The following is a 21,007-nucleotide window of genomic DNA, read 5'->3' as shown; positions in this document are numbered from 1 at the left end:
ACTCTACCCAATAGTATATACATACACATATTTACAGGGGCGTATCTACAATGGGTGCAGTGTGTGCGGGGCACAAGGAACCCCGGGTCCAGGGGGGCCCCGCACTGCACACCCTGCACCGATTTTTTTTTTAAACTTACCTGTCCGGGGTCCCGCGTCGGGTGTCAGTGCTGGGTTAGGTCTAGACTATACAGCGCTGATGGACCTGTGACGTCACACCCACGTGACACGGCCTGAAAGGGAGAGGGGCTGGGATGCTAACGGGGGACCAAAAGTGTCCGCTCGCCGCGCTTCGGGCACGGTGGCTCGCCACAAATATTTATTCCCCCTCTATGCCCTAGTGGATGGTAACGCAGGAGCGGTCCAGCCTCCTGCAGCGGTCACGTGGTGGATACGTCACAGAGGTCCTTTAGCCACATAGGAAATAGCAGCAACCGTCAGTGCTGCTCAGAACACCGGAAAATGGCCGCCACTGCCATTTTTCCCAGTGTTCTGCGCATGCGCAGTAGACTCCGGGCACTAGAGTGTGCCCGGAGTCTACTGCACATGCACAGAACACCGGAAAAATGGCCGCCGCAGCGCAGTAGGCATTCTGCGCACGCGCAGTAGACTCCGGGCACACTCTAATGCCCGGAGTCTACTAAGGTTCTGTGGCTGGCTAGCCGTGTCAGTCGGTTGCCAGCCACCAGTAAGAGAGGAGGGGGCCCCGCACGGTGAGTGCACACTGGCCTCCTCCTCTCTTAAGACGCCCCTGCATATATATGCATTTTAAAAGATCCTTACATTCACTACGTAGCCTAACACAAGCTACTGCTCCCTAGGATTACTGACAGGAAGTCTGATGCGGAGAGGAGAAATATCTTTCCCCCATGTACACAAGGACGCGTGGGTGGGAATTCATAGACCAGGCCTGTGGATACTGAGGTGTTGTGAAACTACACGTCACAGCAGGGGATGTGGGGACCTATAGGTTTACTTACCATAGGCACGTCTGTGATTCACACACATATGCAAATGTGCACAACTAAGAATTACAAATTAAACCCTGCCTGGAAAGTAATACTAAAAGCTGGAAGAGGACTGCAGGGGTCCAGGCATTTTATAGCAGCAGATTTTTAACAAAAAAGTGGACTTGACCTTTAAGTACAGAACCATGAGAACAGGGGTGATAGAAAGTGTGTGACGCCTTCAGCAAGTTCTGAATTTCTACATAAATGTGACCCTAAAATGTGTTGAAATCTTCAGTTGCTAATCATATATATCAGTGCAAACTCTTACTTATTGTAACAATAGCTGAAATAGAAACATCTGCAGGTCTCCGGAGAGGAGAGTTACCGCTTCAGCTCAGTTACTTGCAGGGAAATATTGAATTTCCTGCTGAAAATACAATGGAGTCAAACTCTAACAGAAAAATAACAGGGAAAATCTATATCTCTTCAGCTCAGAGGAAATAATGCTGTAATTACTTTACATGAGGCTGAATAAAGTGTTCTGGATAAAACAACGAGGACAGCGGTTATTTATCACTGGGACGTCTCCTTAAAGAACAGAAAATAATCACAAAGGGCCATTTGGAGATATGAAGCATATTTTGTTGTGATGTTAACTATATAGTAGGGAATAAGTGCCGTGCTCAAGGTGCAATTTCTACTTTCAAGGCCCAATGAGAGAGAGAGAGAGAGAGAGAGAGAGAGAGAGTGGGGGGGGGGGGGGGGCGCACTACTGCAAATTTATGCCACAGCTGTCTTCCAGTGCAGTCAGGGACAATCCCCAACACGCCAGCTAACGAAAGTCACCCCCCAGTCAGCACCCAGGAACGCCCATCGGACTTGCGTGGATCTCCATCCCACCCCAGTAACCCTCGGGATGCATGCGCCATTTTAAGACATAGCTTACATCCACCTCTGAATCAGGCCTAGAGAGAGCAGGTTGTACTGAGGAACAGGCAAACACAGGGGGTTAGGCACATGACACACAAGATACATATAGCCACAGAGGGGGGGGGGAATCATAGGCTGCACTGGTGTACTGACATAGAGGGGGGAGGCACAGGCTGCACTGGGGTACTGACAGAGGGGGGAGGCACAGGCTGCACTGGGGTACTGACATAGAGGGGGGAGGCACAGGCTGCACTGGGGTACTGACATAGAGGGGGGAGGCACAGGCTGCACTGGGGTACTGACATAGAGGGAGAGGCACTGGCTGCACTGGGGTATAGGCAGACACAGAAGGAGAGGCATTGGCTATACTGGGATACAGGTAGGCACAGACGAAGAGGTACTGGCTGTACTGGGGTACAAGCAGAGGAAGAGGCACAACCTTTACTGGGGTCATGACAGACAGAGGGAGAGGCACTGGCTGCACTGGGGATAGGCAGACACCGAGGGAGAGGCATTGCCTATACTGGTGCACAGGAAGGCACAGAGGGAGAGGCACTGGCTGTACTGGTGTACAAGCAGAGGAAGAGGCACAACCTTTACTGGGGTACTGACAGACATAGAGGGAGAGGCACTGGCTGCACTGGGGTACAGGCAGGCACAGAGGGAGAGGCTCTGGGGTACTGACAAATACAGGCTCAGGCTATACTGGGGTACAGGCAGGCACAGAGGGAGAGGCACTGGCTATAATAGGGTACAAGCAGAATAAGAGGCAAAGCCTTTACTGGGGTACAGACAGAGGGAGACACTGTGCACTGGGGTACAGACAGAGGGAGACACACTATGCACTGGGGTACAGACACACTATGCACTGGGGTACAGACAGAGGGAGACACTATGCACTGGGGTACAGACAAAGGGAGAGACACTATGCACTGGGGTTCAGACAGAGGGAGAGAGACACTATGCACTGGGGTTCAGACAAAGGGAGAGACACACTATGCACTGGGGTACAGACAGAGGGAGAGACACTATGCACTGGGGTTCAGACACACTATGCACTGGGGTACAGACAGAGGGAGACACTATGCACTGGGGTACAGACAGAGGGAGACACACTATGCACTGGGGTACAGACAGAGAGAGACACACTGTGCACTGGGGTACAGACAGAGGGAGACACTATGCACTGGGGTACAGACAGAGGGAGAGACACTATGCACTGGGGTACAGACAGAGGGAGACACACTGTGCACTGGGGTACAGACAGAGGGAGACACTATGCACTGGGGTACAGACAGAGGGAGACACACTATGCACTGGGGTACAGACAGAGGGAGACACACTGTGCACTGGGGTACAGACAGAGGGAGACACTATGCACTGGGGTACAGACAGAGGGAGAGACACTATGCACTGGGGTACAGACAGTGGGAGACACACTGTGCACTGGGGTACAGAGAGGGAGAGACACACTATGCACTGGGGTACAGACAGAGGGAGAGACACACTATGCACTGGGGTACAGACAGAGGGAGAGACACACTATGCACTGGGGTACAGACAGAGGGAGAGACACACTATGCACTGGGGTTCAGACAGAGGGAGAGACACACTATGCACTGGGGTTCAGACAGAGGGAGACACACTATGCACTGGGGTACAGACACACTATGCACTGGGGTACAGACACACTATGCACTGGGGTACAGACACACTATGCACTGGGGTACAGACACACTATGCACTGGGGTACAGACACACTATGCACTGGGGTACAGACACACTATGCACTGGGGTACAGACAGAGGGAGAGACACTATGCACTGGGGTACAGACAGAGGGAGAGACACACTATGCACTGGGGTACAGACAGAGGGAGAGACACACTATGCACTGGGGTTCAGACAGAGGGAGACACACTATGCACTGGGGTACAGACACACTATGCACTGGGGTACAGACACACTATGCACTGGGGTACAGACACACTATGCACTGGGGTACAGACAGAGGGAGAGACACACTATGCACTGGGGTACAGACAGAGGGAGAGACACACTATGCACTGGGGTACAGACAGTGGGAGACACACTGTGCACTGGGGTACAGAGAGGGAGAGACACACTATGCACTGGGGTACAGACAGAGGGAGAGAGACACTATGCACTGGGGTACAGACAGAGAGAGAGACATACTATGCACTGGGGTACAGACAGAGGGAGAGACACACTATGCACTGGGGTACAGACAGAGGGAGAGACACACTATGCACTGGGGTACAGACAGAGGGAGAGACACACTATGCACTGGGGTTCAGACAGAGGGAGACACTATGCACTGGGGTACAGACACACTATGCACTGGGGTACAGACACACTATGCACTGGGGTACAGACACACTATGCACTGGGGTACAGACAGAGGGAGAGACACACTATGCACTGGGGTACAGACAGAGGGAGAGACACGCTACGCACTGGGGGTACAGACAGAGAGAGACATACTATGCACTGGGGTTCAGACAGAGGGAGAGACACACTATGCACTGGGGTTCAGACAGAGGGAGAGACACACTATGCACTGGGGTTCAGACAGAGGGAGAGACACACTATGCACTGGGGTTCAGACAGAGGGAGAGACACACTATGCACTGGGGTACAGACAGAGGGAGAGACACACTATGCACTGGGGTACAGACAGAGGGAGACACACTATGCACTGGGGTACAGACAGAGGGAGACACTATGCACTGGGGTTCAGACAGAGGGAGACACACTATGCACTGGGGTACAGACAGAGGGAGACACACTATGCACTGGGGTACAGACAGAGGGAGAGACACACTATACACTGGTGTATTCAATGAGGTACAGTGTCAATCCACCCAAATCCTCCCAATGACCGCTGTAAACGTCTTCTCCTACGCAAAACACCTCCATCTGGGTCAGTAAACCCAAATTGTCATTGTTCCCATACCTCCTTCCATTAGTGCAAATAACGGCAGCTAGTTGAAGGTTTGTCTGCAAAGACGTAACTCGCTCCAACTCCTGCAAAACAAAACAAAACAGATTTACCATTACATACACCCATCATTATTTTGGGTCTACATGCCAGCTCAACAGCATTTGGAGACAGATTGTTAAAACACAAATGCAAAATATTAATTGTTTATATTTGTGCTTCGGGTCTGACAATTGTAATGATAATGAAAAGGAGCATTCATCACAAGGATACAATGGACAGTCAAAAACTAAAAAACACATTTTAAAATAATCATTACCCCTCAAGTTTCCTGCATAAAGGTTTCCTAAGAACTCTTATATCATAAAAGATTACACTTCAAAAGGGAACACGCATTAGTATCAACAAAAAATAAACAGTTTTACGCCGTCACGTAATTTTATAATTTTTTTGCTTTTTATGTATATACATAGTACTTCCTGCCACTTTTACTAAATATATTATTGCTTTCAAAATGCTTTGTGTGCTCTACAGCCATGTGTTTATATCACTGCACAACAATGAAAATGTTTCCGATGTGAAAATAGTTACCGTACTTCTAATTGATTTCAGCATGCAAAGAATGAATATGACATTTAAAACTCTCAGTTAGCTCTGAGTTCCGAGATATATCCCATTTATGACGATGTAGGGGTATTCCTAGTGATGTGGGCAGAATGGAGAGAATCTTACCAGCAATCTGCGTTCCGCACACAGGGGGCGGGGCCTAATGACCCAATTAAATGAATCAGTTATTTGTCCCCTCCCTTATTCAAATATATGCGATTCACGGGATTACTCACACAAGATAACTGTGGTGCACTGAGTGACAAGCATAGTGAGCGATTCCACCAAGACATTTCAGCAATGGAACAAAGATATCAGGGTAGGTGATCACTACTGTTGGACAGTGACAAGAGACGCCCCAGAAGAGGAGTACAAGCGACAAGCAAAGGAAAGCACCTCCATGAATAGGCCACTATATTACATAGTACTTTCCTATGCTGTATGTTTGTTTCGTTTTGTGTTCTGATTTGTGATTGATAGAAAATAAATAACAGTTGTTTTAATTCAATCAAGAAAATATCAGATTATTTTAAAATAGCTTTTCACTATGACTATATTACTAATGTACATACAGTATAGTGTAAGTAGTGTAGCTCAAAAAATAGAGCTAGTAAAAACATTCTGAAATCATTTTAGTTTTTCTTGACCTCAAATTAGTAATGTATGACTATTTTTAGAAAGGAAACAAATTAAAAGTATTAATTTGTTGTACAGTGAATCAGCCAGGATTGTTATTTTTGCAGGTCTAGTACTCTCTAAATTGAATAATTTGTATCCTGAGAGCAGCTATGATGTAGTGAAGTGAATGGAGTTTTACTGAACATTAGTACAGCCCTGTGTGCTCTGATACCAAGCAAAAGTTACACATACAGATGTGACCACATACATCTATCCTCCGTGCGCTACAAGTTACGCTACATATAACGCAGTGTGAATCGGTAGCGCAGTGTCTTTTCGTGCAACTTTTTACCTTCAAATGAGTCTTATTTGCACAAGCAGCTTCTGCTGATTAAAATGATATGCAGCATGCCTATATGCTGTGTGTGACTGCGGGTGTATCTGCATGCGTAATGCTACGTTACAGTGTCAGCGGCTGTGGTGGTGTAACGTAGGGTTTCGCATGCAGATACACCCGTAGTCGCACACAGAATATAGCCATTCCGCATGTCATTGAGCGTCCAATTTGCATCACTAATAAGACGCATTTGAAGGGAAAAGATGCACAAAAAGACGCTCTACGTTACCCAGTCATGCCACAGCGTGGCGCAACTAGAAGGGCTGTTTAATGTGCAAGGAGACTAGATGTATGAGGACACACTGGCCTAAATCAGACAATCAGCTACCCTGTTAGTAACAATGGGGGACATGTATGAAGGGGCGAAAGGGGGCAAAATGTTAACTGCTGCAGTTACCGCTTCCCTGCAAACAGTAATGCAGGGAAGCGAACTATGCGCCCCTGTCACTATCGGCGCCCCTATCTTCAAGACATGTGCAGGCAAATGACAGTTTCCACAGCTGCAGCTGTCCCTGGCTGTCATTTCCAATTGTGCATACAAAAAAACCCCAAAAAACAATAAAGTTTTTCTTTTCTATTAGCCGTGGGTGCCGCTGGGAGTTCGTGACGGCACATGCACAGACTCACTGCAAGCGTCAGGAGAGTGCAAATCACCAGCCAAGTGATTTAGCAATAGAGAAGATGATACATGCGGGTGGGTGTCTGGACCTGCTTCACCGCATAAAATAGGCAAAAAGCAGGTCCAGGCATTTAATAGCCGCCGCATGATACATCTCCCCCTGGTACTGTATGCTACACAGTAGCAAGCTGAAGGGTCTATTCCACCTTTACTGGGAAACCCTGATCTCCGTTTCTGAAAGCTAATGGCTGCAGGGGATATGGAAATAGTGGGTCTGATTTAGAGTTGTTCCCAATGCCGATGTTTACGCAGTTGAGCGATTATCGGTGATCAGTGCATATGTCCGAGTCGTAAGGCGCATGCGCCAAGCTTCATTTTCGTTGTTGCTCGCAGCAAAGATTTATTTGCAAAGTGATTGACAGACAGGGACGGGGAGGTGGCGACTCCAACGCAGATGTGTGGCGACCGATTTTAGGGTATGTCTCAGATCCCATATGCAGTAAAATAAATAAGGTAAAGTCAAGACAAACCCCCACGATGGACAAAATGAGTTTATTCCTTACAATCGGGCTTCATTTGATCTAGCCCAAGGGAATTTATGTGCTATATTGCAGCGAATTGTGCCTTTTACCTTATTACCTGCTCTCGGTCATAGTTTTAGATGCTTCCTAACCCGGCCCCACCCGCCATATCATGCCCTAACCTCCATTCAGATCACACATATGCCTATCCATTAAGCCACAACCCCAGCTCCTTCCATTGTCAAACTATTATGGCGCCTCAGTGAGGAGAACTCCGGGAGACCATAAATGGATTATGTGGAAGAGAAAGCCAATAATAGAACTGTGCTGACTGCAAGCAGACTTACTAGCACCTTCAACTCCACATTGACACCTGCTCATGAGGGGGCGCCCATACATGAAAGAGAGGAGTCCCCTCATTCACACAATGCATTCCCTCACTAGCTATTGTCCGGTAATCACCAGACTATGACCCGTATTCAATTAGAGGAGAAAAGTCAGAAAGTTTTCCCCCATCCGAAAACGAATTCATTCCATGCGCGTCCCGCTTTTCGCCTAATTCAATTGCAAAACAGGCGAAAACGGAAATAGGCGAATGCAGAACAGGCGAAAAGTACTGAAAGAATTGGGGAAATCAGTCTGTACCCCAGTAAATGATACACTAACATAGGGAATCAATATAGATGTGTACTAATAGCCCTAATAAAGATATTTTGGGTACTTAAGTTGTGTAAATTGCTTGCTATTAGCGTCTTTGTAAAAGTGGTGAAGAATAGCATTAAGCAGTATTTTTTTGGTGAATATAAGTAGTCCTGTCATATTTGGGGTGCTTGAAAATGGGTGCTAGCATGTTTTTATGAACTTTTTAAAAATTTGAAAAATCCACCTGCTGCATGCACTTGCAATCCCAAAAACCCCTGACCCATCCTTGCAGCCCCCTAAGAAGCCAATTTCGCTAGTTTTTATGCTTGTCCCCCCACTTTTTAAATTTTCACCCCAAATATGTCATATTTTTTGGGGTGTTCTTAGGTTTTTGGTTTTGTTGTAGATTTGTCTTATGGGGGGCTGTCCCATGAGTTCTGAGTTGTTTCCCCATGTTTGCACCCCAAAATAAAGATGGTGCATTTCTTCTCACCTGCTATTGATTGGAGAATCTTTTTTGCTAAATTCAATCGGCTTTCCGTTTAGGCGAAATCGTCGTGGAATTGAATTAGGCGAAAATTTTTTAGGCAATATTTCCGCCCAAAAAATTGCGAAATAGGCTTTTCGCCTCTAATTGAATACGGCTCTATGGAGTTTATGTATCAAGCCGTGAAAAGCGTGGAGAAGTGGAGAAGTGGACAAGTTACCCATAGCCAGGGGATGTAGTCTGGAATCTGACGGTCTAAATGCCGACCGCCGGCTTCCAGACTCTCCAAGCCCGACGTGGTACTGACAGGCGTCGAAAACTCGACGTCTGTCATTAACCATACACCGGAAGACCGACACCCGGCATACCGAGCGAAGGTAAGCCAGGCACGATCAGCCACGGGGGGGGGGGGGGGGTTAGGTTTAGGTCTCCCGGGAGGACTTAGGGTCAGGCACCCGACCCGAGAGGGTTAGGTTTAGGCCAGGGGAAGGGGGGGTTAGGGTTAGGCACCCCCGGGGGACTTAGGTTTAGGCGGCGGGGAAGGTGGGGGTTAGGTTTAGGCACTTGGACGGGAGGTTAGGGTTAGGCACCCCTTTGGGAGGGTTAGGGTTTGGGGGGTAGAAATAGGTTAGCGATACTTACCTTAGGGACGATCAGGATCTTCACCCTTGCTGGGCTGCCGCTGTCGGGATTTGAACCACCGGCCATGCGGCCGGCGATAATACCTACTACACCCATTGCAACTAATCAGCTCCTACCTATTATTTTACAGAATGTAGGGAATAAAAGCTACTTCAAATCTGATTGGTTGATATGGGCAACTTCTCAACGCTTTTCACTGCTTGATACATAAACCTCAATATTACCTGCACTATGGAAAGTGTACTATGTGCCCCATCACCACCATAATGACTCCTGTACACATGGTGAAATTGGGAAGTCCATTCTCTCAAAAGATGCAGCTACTAACTGGTAATGATCACCAGACAATATCCTCCTGCACTACAGGAAAATGTCTTCCATAGCTGGATGGAGGGCATATTTGCGCCCTAACTCCCCTATACTGGCCCACACACATATAGTAAAGAGTTTTTACCGACACAGCGTAAATTAGTGGTAAAATAAAATACATTACCATTTATAAAATGTAGATTTTACCTCAAAAACCTACAGAATCCTGCTCTTTGCCAATTTGAAAAGGTGGATTCATGCAAAAAGCATGAACCACAAAGTATTTCTTCTAAAAGAAAAATACTAATTACATTTTTTGTCCACTTAGGTTGAATTTAATTTGAAGTTTTAGGAGGAGTAGAAAGACAAATGGTAGTTTCTGAAAAGGCAACATTGATATTAATGGTGGGATGTGACCAGCACAAAATCGAAAAATGTTAAAAACAAACAGGAAACCCTACAAGTTGAGACATTAAATGACAATTAAGCTTTTCATGATATTATTAATAAATAGAAAACCTTTTTAACCGAAACATCACTTAAAATAGTAGATGCCTCTGAGGACAATAAAAAAAAAAAAAAAGGTGGGGGTGATTCAGCTTAGGACGGGTTGCAAAGCTCCACGTAGGCGCGCAGGCAGCACACAGGCACACTGGCAGCACGCAGGCAAGCAGGCAGCACACAGGCACACTGGCAGCACGCAGGCACACTGGCAGCACGCAGGCAAGCAGGCAGCACACAGGTACACTGGCAGCACACAGGTACACTGGCAGCACACAGGTACACTGGCAGCACGCAGGCAGTACACAGGTACACTGGCAGCACACAGGTACACAGGCAGCTCTGGAATTCCGTCCTTGCTTATATGCAAATGCAGCAGGTGGTGTATGACAACCCCTGCTGCATCTGCGATCCCAGGTCGCTGAGTAAGATTAGGCTTATGCAGGCCGCCGGCCTGCTGAGTAAGATGAGGCATCCGTGGATGGAGCCCCTGGCCTCGCCACTCCCGGAAAACGGGGCCGACACACCCCATTTCGGGGAACGCCAGCCATCCCCACCCTCGCATCGCCCCTTAAATGCCTCTGCCCGTCTATCAGGCAGAGGCAACGCAGGGGTTGCATGCGATCACATAGGACATGTTGTGCGCACACGCAGATTCCCAATAATCATGAATCTGCGTTCAGCATTGCACTTATGTAGGCGAAAAAGAGAGACTTACAGTACAGAACATTGCAGGACATTATTATTATCTGTTTGTTATATAGCACAGGATATTCCGTTGCGCTTTACAATTGGAAACAACAGTAATAGAACAAAACTGTATACAGGTTGAGTCTCCCATATCCAAATATTCCGAAATACGGAATATTCCGAAATACGGTATAATTTTGGCATGACTGAGAAAATGAAACCTTTGATTTTTGATGGTTCAATGTACACAAACTTTGTCTAAGGCACAAATTATTAAAAATATTGTTTAAAATTACCATCAGGCTGTGTGTATAAGATGTATATGAAACATAAATGAATTTCATGTATGTACACAAACTTTGCTTGAGCCACAAAATTATTGAAAATATTGTATAAAATTACCTGCAGGCTGTGTGTATATGGTGTATATAACACATAAATGCATTCTGTGTGTATATTGGGGTCCCATTCTCAAGATATTTCATTATGATATACAAATATTCCAAAATACGGAATATTCCGTTATCCAAAATGCCTCTGGTCCCAAGCATTTTGGATATGGGAGACTCAACCTGTAGTAACAGACAGACATAAAGGTAAGAGGGCCCTGCTGGCAAGCTTACAATCTATAGGGAAATAGGTGTTGATACACAAGGATAGGTGAATGTTTTCAGGGAACGCTTGAATGTTTGGAAACTAGTGGAAAGTCGTATTGTGCGTGGGAGGGCATTCCACAGGGTGGGTGCAGCCCGAAAAATGTCCTGTAACCTTGCATGGGAACAAGTCATGCCTGGGGATGAGAGACGCAGATCTTGTGCAGAGCGGAGATGTTGGGTTGGGAGATATTTTGAGATAAGTGAAGAGATGTATGTTGGTATGGTTTGGTTAATTGTTTTATGTGTGAATGTAAGTATTTTAGATTGAATACGGTAGAAGACCGGCAGCCAATGGAGGGACTGACAGAGTGGATTAGCAGACAATGAATGTTTGGTGAGGAAGATCAGCTTCGCAGCTGCATTCAAAATGGTTTGCAGCGGCAAAAGTCGTTTTTTGGAAAGAACAGTAAGGAGACTATTGCAATAGTCAATGCAGGAAATAATGAGTGCATGGATTAGAGTTTTTACAGTGTCTTGTGTAAGATATGGTCGAATTTTGGATATGGTTTTTAGATGTATATAACATGATTTCGAGACAGATTGAATGTGGGGAACAAAGGACAGGTCAGAGTCAAGGATGACACCTAGGCAGCAGGCTTGTGGGGTAGGGTTGATTGTTGAGTTGTCAACAGTGATAGAGATAGAAGTGAGTAATGGCCTTTAGCCTTGGCAGTGACTAGATCATTTACTACCTTAAGGCGCATATGCTCCATGAGCGATATTGTCTAGTGTTTGCCCTGCAGTGCCTGGCTTAATGTCGTTAACAACATTGAGCATCCACACTAAACGATATCGTTCAGAGACGTCACCCTCCCTCATCCCCGTACTTGCAGGACCTGACGATATTGTCAGGTTACCCAGCAAGTACGGGCGATGAAAGATGTCGTCAAAATGGTTTGCAGCGGCAAAAGTCGTTTTTTGGAAAGAACAGTAAGGAGACTATTGCAATAGTCAATGCAGGAAATAATGAGTGCATGGATTAGAGTTTTTACAGTGTCTTGTGTAAGATATGGTCGAATTTTGGATATGGTTTTTAGATGTATATAACATGATTTCGAGACAGATTGAATGTGGGGAACAAAGGACAGGTCAGAGTCAAGGATGACACCTAGGCAGCAGGCTTGTGGGGTAGGGTTGATTGTTGAGTTGTCAACAGTGATAGAGATAGAAGTGAGTAATGGCCTTTAGCCTTGGCAGTGACTAGATCATTTACTACCTTAAGGCGCATATGCTCCATGAGCGATATTGTCTAGTGTTTGCCCTGCAGTGCCTGGCTTAATGTCGTTAACAACATTGAGCATCCACACTAAACGATATCGTTCAGAGACGTCACCCTCCCTCATCCCCGTACTTGCAGGACCTGACGATATTGTCAGGTTACCCAGCAAGTACGGGCGATGAAAGATGTCGTCAACGACCAGCAAAAGCATGCATCGCTGGTCGTTGACGGCATACACACTGAACGTTATTTCGGATGATGAACAATAATGATATTGTCCAATTTATCGTCTAGTGGATACCCGCCTTGAGTCAGTGCTGTCTCTGTGGAGTGTTGGGAACGAAAGCCTGACTGAAGTGTGTCCATTCAACTGTGCATGTTAAGAAAGTGTGTAAGGTGGGTATAGGCAAGTCTGTCCAGTAGCTTGGAGGGGCAAAGTAGCTGGGAGATAGGACGGTAATTTGAGAGAGAGTTAGGGTCTGAATTTGTTTATAAACATTGCTGCAGCCACAATCATAATACCCAAATAAGCAGTAGGACGGAAGGACCCAAAGGTTTGGTGCTGTTCTAGGCAGTAGGGAGGAGATGGTGGTATACAGTGCATCCGGAAAGTATTCACAGCGCTTCACTTTTTCCACACTTTGTTATGTTACAGCCTTATTCCAAAATGGTATAAATTTGATTTGTGTCCTCAAAATTCTACACACAATACCCCATAATTACAACATATAAAAAGTTTGAGATTTTTGGAAATTTAATAAAAAAAAAAAAAAAGAAATCACATGTACCTAAGTATTCACAGCCTTTGCCAAGAAGTTCAAAATTGAGCTTAGGTGCATCCTATTTCCATTGATCATCCTTGAGATGTTCCTACAGCTTAACTGGAGTCCACCTGTGGTAAATTCAGTTGTTTGGACATGATTTTGAAAGGCATACACCCGTCTATATAAGGTCCCACACTTGACAGTGCCTGTCAGAGCACAAACCAAGCACAAATCTGGGGAAGGGTACAGAATAATATCTGCTGCTTTGAAGGTTCCAATGAGCACAGTGGCCTCCATCATCCGTAAATGAAAGAAGTTCAGAACCACCAGGACTCTTCCTAGAGTTGGCCGGCCATCTAAACTGAGCGATCGTGGCAGAAGGGCCCTAGTCAGGGAGGTGACCAAGAACCCGATGGTCACTCTGTCAGGAATCGGTATGATTCACCGCCGGCCACATGCGGCAGCCCGACAGAGGAGGAAATACCGATCGTCCCCAGGTAAGTATAAACTAACCTCATTTTACCCCCTAACCCTCCTTTAGGGTGCCTAACCCTAACCTCCCCCCCTGTGCCTAAACCTAACCCCCCCATCCCCGCCACCTAAACCTAAGTCCCCCAGGGGGGTGCCTAACCCTCCCTCCCCCTAGCCTAACCCAAACCTCCCGATAAAATAAACTTAATCTCTCTACTGCCTACAGTAATATCAATCACCATTGACAGAACATTAGGTCGTGTGGGACAGCAGACAGCCAGACTCCCATCCATAAACAGCCAGAACGGCCATGTATTGTAGTGGAAGCTGGTCGAGAATTGAATCAAAATCCGTTTGGGAAGCTTGTTACACTGAAAGGCGAATGAGGGAAGAGCAAAAAAAGATGAGATCAAAATGACATTTTAAAAAAATATAGCGCTGAGGACTAAATGGTCAAATAACACCCGGGCTGCACAAGCATATAAAACTCAGCTTAGAAATAAATCTCCTACACCATCATCTCCATAGTAATACTGCAGCTGCCGGTTCCAGCATGAAGTGATTTATAAAGTCAGGCTCCTCAATCCTGCGGGATTGCACATATATTGTAAACTGCTGATATGTGATGTCTCACACATTGAACCGATGAGGGGGAAAACGAGTTATAAAAACCAATGTGATTAATTTGCATTGGGCACAACTAGGGCAATGATCAGAGCATTACCAAGCTAAGCTGGCCACATATGTGTCTTCCTTTCAATAAACTGAACCTAACTACGGAAAGTTTCTGCCCCTGAACAAAGTCTGCCCAGCAAGTGATCGTTATATATCAGACGGGACGGATGAGAAATTCAGTGCGGTGGAAACGAATAGACGCCATAGTCTCAGGGCCTGATTCAGCAGTGCACGCTAGTGATGGACAGTCTGCTGCCATTTGTGGGCGGGGAGGGGGCGGCGATGCCCTCCGTTTCCCGAAACAGAGGCGTGTCGCCGCCATTGCGGCGGAGGGAAGAAGCCAGGATCTCCATCAGCTGACAGAGGTTTCCTGGTCTCTTCCCCTAAACTGCGGCGGCCGGCTGCGGGACCCCATGGGTCACCGCAGCCAGCCGATGTTACGCAGATTATCTGCGTTGGACAACGCAGCTTGGTTAAGTAATGCACAGGAGGCGTGATGCCCACTGCTGCATTACCATATCTGTAAGGGTCACAATTGCAAAGCTGCCTGCGTGCATACATCATATATCTATAGCCTGCGTGCATGCATACATCATATATCTATAGCCTGCATGCATTACATCATATATCTATAGCCTGCATGCATACATATGTTTATAGCCTGCGTGCATACATCATATATCTATAGCCTGCGTGCATACATCATATATCTATAGCCTACGTGCATACATCATATATCTATAGCCTGCGTGTATACATCATATATCAATAGCCTGCGTGCATACATCATATATCTATAGCCTGCGTGCATTCCATCATATATCTATAGCTTGCATGCATACATCATATATATATAGCCTGCATGCATACATCATATATCTATAGCCTGCGTACATGTCATATCTATAGCCTGCATGCATACATCATATATCTATAGCCTGCGTGCATACATCATATATCTATAGCCTGCGTGCATTACATCATATATCTATAGCTTGCATGCATACATCATATATCTATAGCCTGCATGCATACATCATATATCTATAGCCTGCGTACATATGTCATATCTATAGCCTGCATGCATGCATACATCATATATCTATAGCCTGCGTGCAGCTTTGCAATCCTTGCTGAATCAGGCCCTCGGATTCCAACCTATGGGGGTAGTGATTCAAAAAGTTGTGCACGTAGGCTTTACCCTTTGCTTACAATTTAACAATTAACATAAAATAACACGTTAATCCATTCAGAAACCAAAGTAGTTCTGGAAAATTTGGACAATTGTGTACAATATAGAATGATATTACACAAAAATAGATTTACGGCTTTCTTAGGCAATAATCAAAAAGTTTACTGATTAATGTAATAAATCTCCCTATATTATAATAGAGCTACAATTAACACCACTACACATTTTCTCCATCTTCCATTGTTATGCAGTGTTCAGCTCTACAAAATAATTGGCACCTGCACTGTCTTATCAGCGTCACCAGGCGACTTACGCTAACAGAGGCGGCCTCGGACTATAAGGCATACTATTAAATAGGAGGGGCCTGCAATAAGTTTCTGGACGTGCAGTGAATAGGTAGAGTAGACACAATCTGACTTGTCTGGTTGCGAGCTGTAATCTCGGACTAAAGTTCTTGTGAACCTTCAGGAAACAGAACGGTATATAAGCAGCACTGTACACCGAAGAAGAAAGCTTGACACTCCATGCAAAGCTTGGCCTGAGCAAGGATACTGCATCAGCTAACTCGAGAGATCAGGAGGCGGCTCGGGTGACTTGGAGCCGCAACATGCTGGCCAGGATTACTCAAACTCTGTCTGGGAGATCATCAGTGGCAATGAATCCTGGATCTACAGTTTTTACCCTGAGACCAAATAACAGTCGGCCCAGTGGACTCAAGTTGGAGGTGTGCTATCACAGAGGTTCCGATGTGGCTGTTTTTGTGGCCAAAACTGGTCGTGTAGCCATCGTACCCACTTGCACAGTAGTGCGCCGTCACTGGAGACTGGTATGCCAACCATTGCCTGCCGCAAGTGCTGGGAGCCAATCCCAGGCGCGGTCCAAGTACTTTTGGTCGTGGTTACCTTATTCATCACAACAATGCACCTGCCCACACATGTGACACCTGTATATCTGTGTGCAACTATCAAATTAATCAGCACAGTCTCCTGGTGCGTCCTAGTCACATTACATCACAACTTAGACACACGTTTGGCAAAAAAAAAAGACGCCCGGCACTAGCGGAGGTGCACAGGACCTAGAGGCTCACTAACAAAAAGCAAGTCGCACTGCGTGGCGTATTGAGGCTGAATGTATGAGGACACATCTGTATAATACCTTTTGTGCATCCGGAAACTTATTGCATACCCTCATATGTCCCACATGTGCTTTAAAAGCCGCGTATCCACTAGACGATAAATTGGATGAATTGAATCCATAATCGTCCGCAATATCATCCATTTATTAAGTAGTCTAGAAGCCGGCGGTTGGCATTCCGTCCGCCGGCTTCATAAACGTATACCCTCTGTCAGAGCTACAACATTCCTCTGTGGAGAGAGGAGAACCTTCCAGAAGGACAACCATCTCTGCAGCAATCCACCAATCAGGCCTGTATGGTAGAGTGATCAGACTGAAGCCACTCCTAAGTAAAAAGCACATGGCAGCCCGTCGGGAGTTTGCCAAAATGCACCTGAAGGACTCTCAGACCATGAGAAACAAAATTCTCTGGTCTAATAAGACAAAGATTGAACCCTTTGGCGTCAATGCAAGGCGTTATGTTTGGAGGAAACCAGGCAATGCTCATCACCAGGCCAATAGCATCCCTACAGTGAAGCATGGTGGTGGCAGCATCGTGCTGTGGGGATGTTTTTCAGCGGCAGGAACTGGGAGACTAGTCAGGATAGAGCAGGGGTTCCCAACCACAGTCCTCAAGGCACTCTAACAGTCCAGGTTTTAAGGATAGTCATAGTTGAGCACAGGTGACTTAATTAGTACCTTAGGTATTTTGATTTAACCATCTGTGCTTAAGCATGGATATCATTAAAACCAGGACTGTTAGTGTGCCTCAAGGACAGAGGTTGGGAATCACTGGGATAGAGGGAAAGAGGATGCAGCAATGTACAGAGACATCCTGGATGAAAACCTGCTCCAGAGCACTCTTGACCTCAGACTGGGTCAACGGTTCATCTTTCAGCAGGACAACGACCCTAAGCACACAGCCAAGATATCAAAGGAGTGGCTTCAGGACAACTCTGTGAATGTCCTTGAGTGGCCCAGCCAGAGCCCAGACTTGAATCCAATTGAACATCTCTGGAGAGATCTGAAAATGGCTGTGCACCGACGCTTCCCATCCAACCTGATGGACCTTGAGAGGTGCTGCAAAGAGAAATGGGTGAAACTGCCCAAAGATAGGTGTGCCAAGCTTATGGCATCATATTCAAAAAGACTTGAGGCTGCAATTGCTGTCAAAGGTGTATCAACAAAGTACTGAGCAAAGGTTGCGAATACTTATGTACGTGTGATTTCTTAGTTTGTTTTTTTAATTAAATTTGCAAAGATCTCAAAAAAAAACAAAACTTTACACGTTGTCATTATGGGGTATTGTGTGTAGAATTTTGAGGACAAAAATTAATTTATTAAACTTTGGAATAAAATTGTAACATAACAAAATGTGGAAAAAGTGAAGCGCTGTGAATACTTTCTGGATGCACTGTGAGTGAGGGAAGAAAAAGCACATGAGGGTAGAGGGCCTTGTTCGTGAGAGCTTACAGTCTAAAGATCTGGAGGATGCTGTAAATGACAAGGAAACTGCACAGAGATTAAGCGGTTTATTAGAGACTAAAATTGCACTTGTATATGCAGTACTCAATATGTATACTGGTAAATAGTAATACACCATTCTACTACAGGGTAGGACCACCCCTTGCCCCTTGGACAGGCTGAATATGTGACATGGATTCAATAGGTCCTGGAAACATTTTCTAAAGATTCAAATACATTTTGTCATGACAGCATCATGCTGCAGATATAATGGCTGCACATTAATGCTGCCAGTCTCCTGTCCCACCACATCCCAGAGGTGCTCTATTGCACTAAGACCTGGGGTCAGGCGCGTCTTAAGAGAGGAGGGGGCCCGTTTGCATTCCCCCTCCTCTCTTCCCGGTGGCCGGTAGCCGACTAGAGTGTGCCCAGAGTTTACTGCGCATTCGTAGATTGCCAGGGAAATGGCGTGGCCGCAATTTTCCCAGCAATTTCCTCACTGCACATGCGCAGAATAGATGGCCGCGGTGGCCATTTTCCGGCGTTTTATGGAGCGCTGAGACACCCGACGTGGGTCCTCAGAGAGGTAAGTATTAGATAATATGGGTGCAGGGTGTGCGGGGCGGGCCCCCCTGGACCAGAGGGCCCGTGTGCACTGCACACCCTGCACCCATTATAGATACGCCCCTGCCTGGGGTCCATGGAGACAATTGGAGTAGGCTGATCTCAGGATCATGTTTGTTGAATCAATTTAGGATGACTTGTGCTTTATGACAAAATGTGTTATCCCTCTGTAAGTCGCCATTAGAAGATGGTAGACGGGGGCTCTAATGCATGAATAAAATTGCAGTCATACAGGAACTTAGCGCGAGAGAAAGCTGCGGCATCATAGCGTTTTGTATACAGATTCAGACTCACTCGCACACAGATGTACAAATGTTGCACATGAAATTGATCCGAGTATTCCAGAACAGTAGTCGTCACTTCCAGTCATTTTTTTTTACACAAAAAAAGATGCACGTTTTGAGCGAGAAAGATGCTCGGCGTAGCAGGGTCAGCCGGGACCTGGCACGCCGATAAGGGCTGTTTGGCGCAAGAAAAGCCACAGTATACGAGGATACTTCTGTAGGCGCTGTTCAGTAATTTGCATACAAAATTGACTGCATAAATCTACTAGAATTGTGCTTCTCAAACTCGGTCCTCATAGTACCCTAACAGTGCGTGTTTTCCAGGTATCCCCAGGAATAATTAGCACCACCTGTAGAACCATTGTGTTAGTCCAGCAGTTCTCAAATTGTGCTGGCGGATCCCGAAATCTGACGCCAGTCTGTGTGACATCACCATGCAGCGACAGCCCTCCTCAATTCAAAATGTAGGAGCCGCCGCTGCCCCTCAGCTATATAAATGTGTTTGTAATTAATTTCCAGTGTGGTCACATTAACTTATATAATGCAGTATAGAATATAGCATACAAGCCAACTCTCCCTGATTGTCAGATGGACTCCCTGAAATAGCAGCAATCTCCCAGACTCCCTGACAGTCTGGCAATCTCCCCAATTACACCTTACCCCATTATGTAGCTGTTATATACTTGGGGGGAAAAATAAATCAGAGAGATATACATTCAAATGGTGTAATCAGCGCCATTGGCTATAAGGCACAATGATCCCTATGGCTACATGCATTTGAACAGAAGGTTTCTCGTGGCCACTTATAAAAAAACAATACATGTAACACTATGTAGACAAAAGTCATTGGACAATGGGCCTAATTCAGACCCGCTCGCGAGCGCAGGACGCTCCGCGGTCGATGGTGCCCTAATGCGCATGCGCACGACGGAGGTAGCTCCGTCGTGCGCATGCACGAGACCCGGCGAGTGACGGGGTAGCCGTTGCTCGGGGTCTCGCACCAAAGGGGGCATGCTGTCGATGGTGACTGACAGCACTCCCCCTTTGGTGGGCATGCCGGGGGCGTGGCTTCCAGACGGAGGCGTTCCCATGGGAATGCCTACCGTCTGGGTCCGGCCCCTCTGACATCAGTAATGATGTCAGTGGGAGTGATTTTGGCTCTGATAGAGCCAAAATCACTCCAGGGCTTGCGGCAGTGAGACCCTACTGCAGGGTCTCGTCGCAAGCCCGATGGTCGCGATGGTCTTGACCATCGCGACCATCATCATGGACGCTCGCATAAGCTATGGGTGGTAACCCACAGCTATGCGAGCGTCCAAGAGGCCGCTCCATTTTTAGGTAGGAGGGCCCTGATTCAGAGCGAGTGCTCTGGTCAGAGCGTCCGGCTCTGAATCAGGCCCACTGACAGCAAATAGATCAACAGGATTTTTTTAATGTCAGTACTTTGTAGGTCCACCACGTGCAGTGATTACTGCAGACACCCTTCTTGGCAAACTGTCCACAAGTTCCTGGACAGCAGCAGGCGGTATGTTTTGCCATTCTGTCTTACGTACAGTGACCAACTGTCACACTGAGGAAGGTTGAGTTGGCCTAGAACGCACCCGTCACTCCAATATATCCCAGAGGTTCTCAATGGGGCTAAGATCTGGACTCTGAGCTGGCCAGACCATCC

General features: G+C 46.5%; 1 protein-coding gene across 2 annotated transcripts in view; it reads right to left on the bottom strand.

The window, feature by feature from the left end:
• Nucleotides 1-21,007, bottom strand: part of VPS50 (VPS50 subunit of EARP/GARPII complex) — a 259,035-nt gene that overhangs the window by 150,141 nt on the left and 87,887 nt on the right. For both annotated transcript variants that reach the window (XM_088443849.1, XM_088443850.1), the window contains one exon: nucleotides 4,857-4,927. In XM_088443849.1, the coding sequence (XP_088299975.1) occupies nucleotides 4,857-4,927 (71 nt within the window). The remainder of the gene's footprint in view (nucleotides 1-4,856; nucleotides 4,928-21,007) is intronic.

The sequence above is a fragment of the Taudactylus pleione genome, unplaced genomic scaffold (genome assembly GCF_031769625.1).
Source record: "Taudactylus pleione unplaced genomic scaffold, aTauple2 ptg000335l, whole genome shotgun sequence".
Lineage (NCBI taxonomy): Eukaryota > Metazoa > Chordata > Amphibia > Anura > Myobatrachidae > Taudactylus > Taudactylus pleione.
Note: the sequence above shows the minus strand (reverse complement) of the source record. Positions and strands in the feature narration are given on the sequence as shown.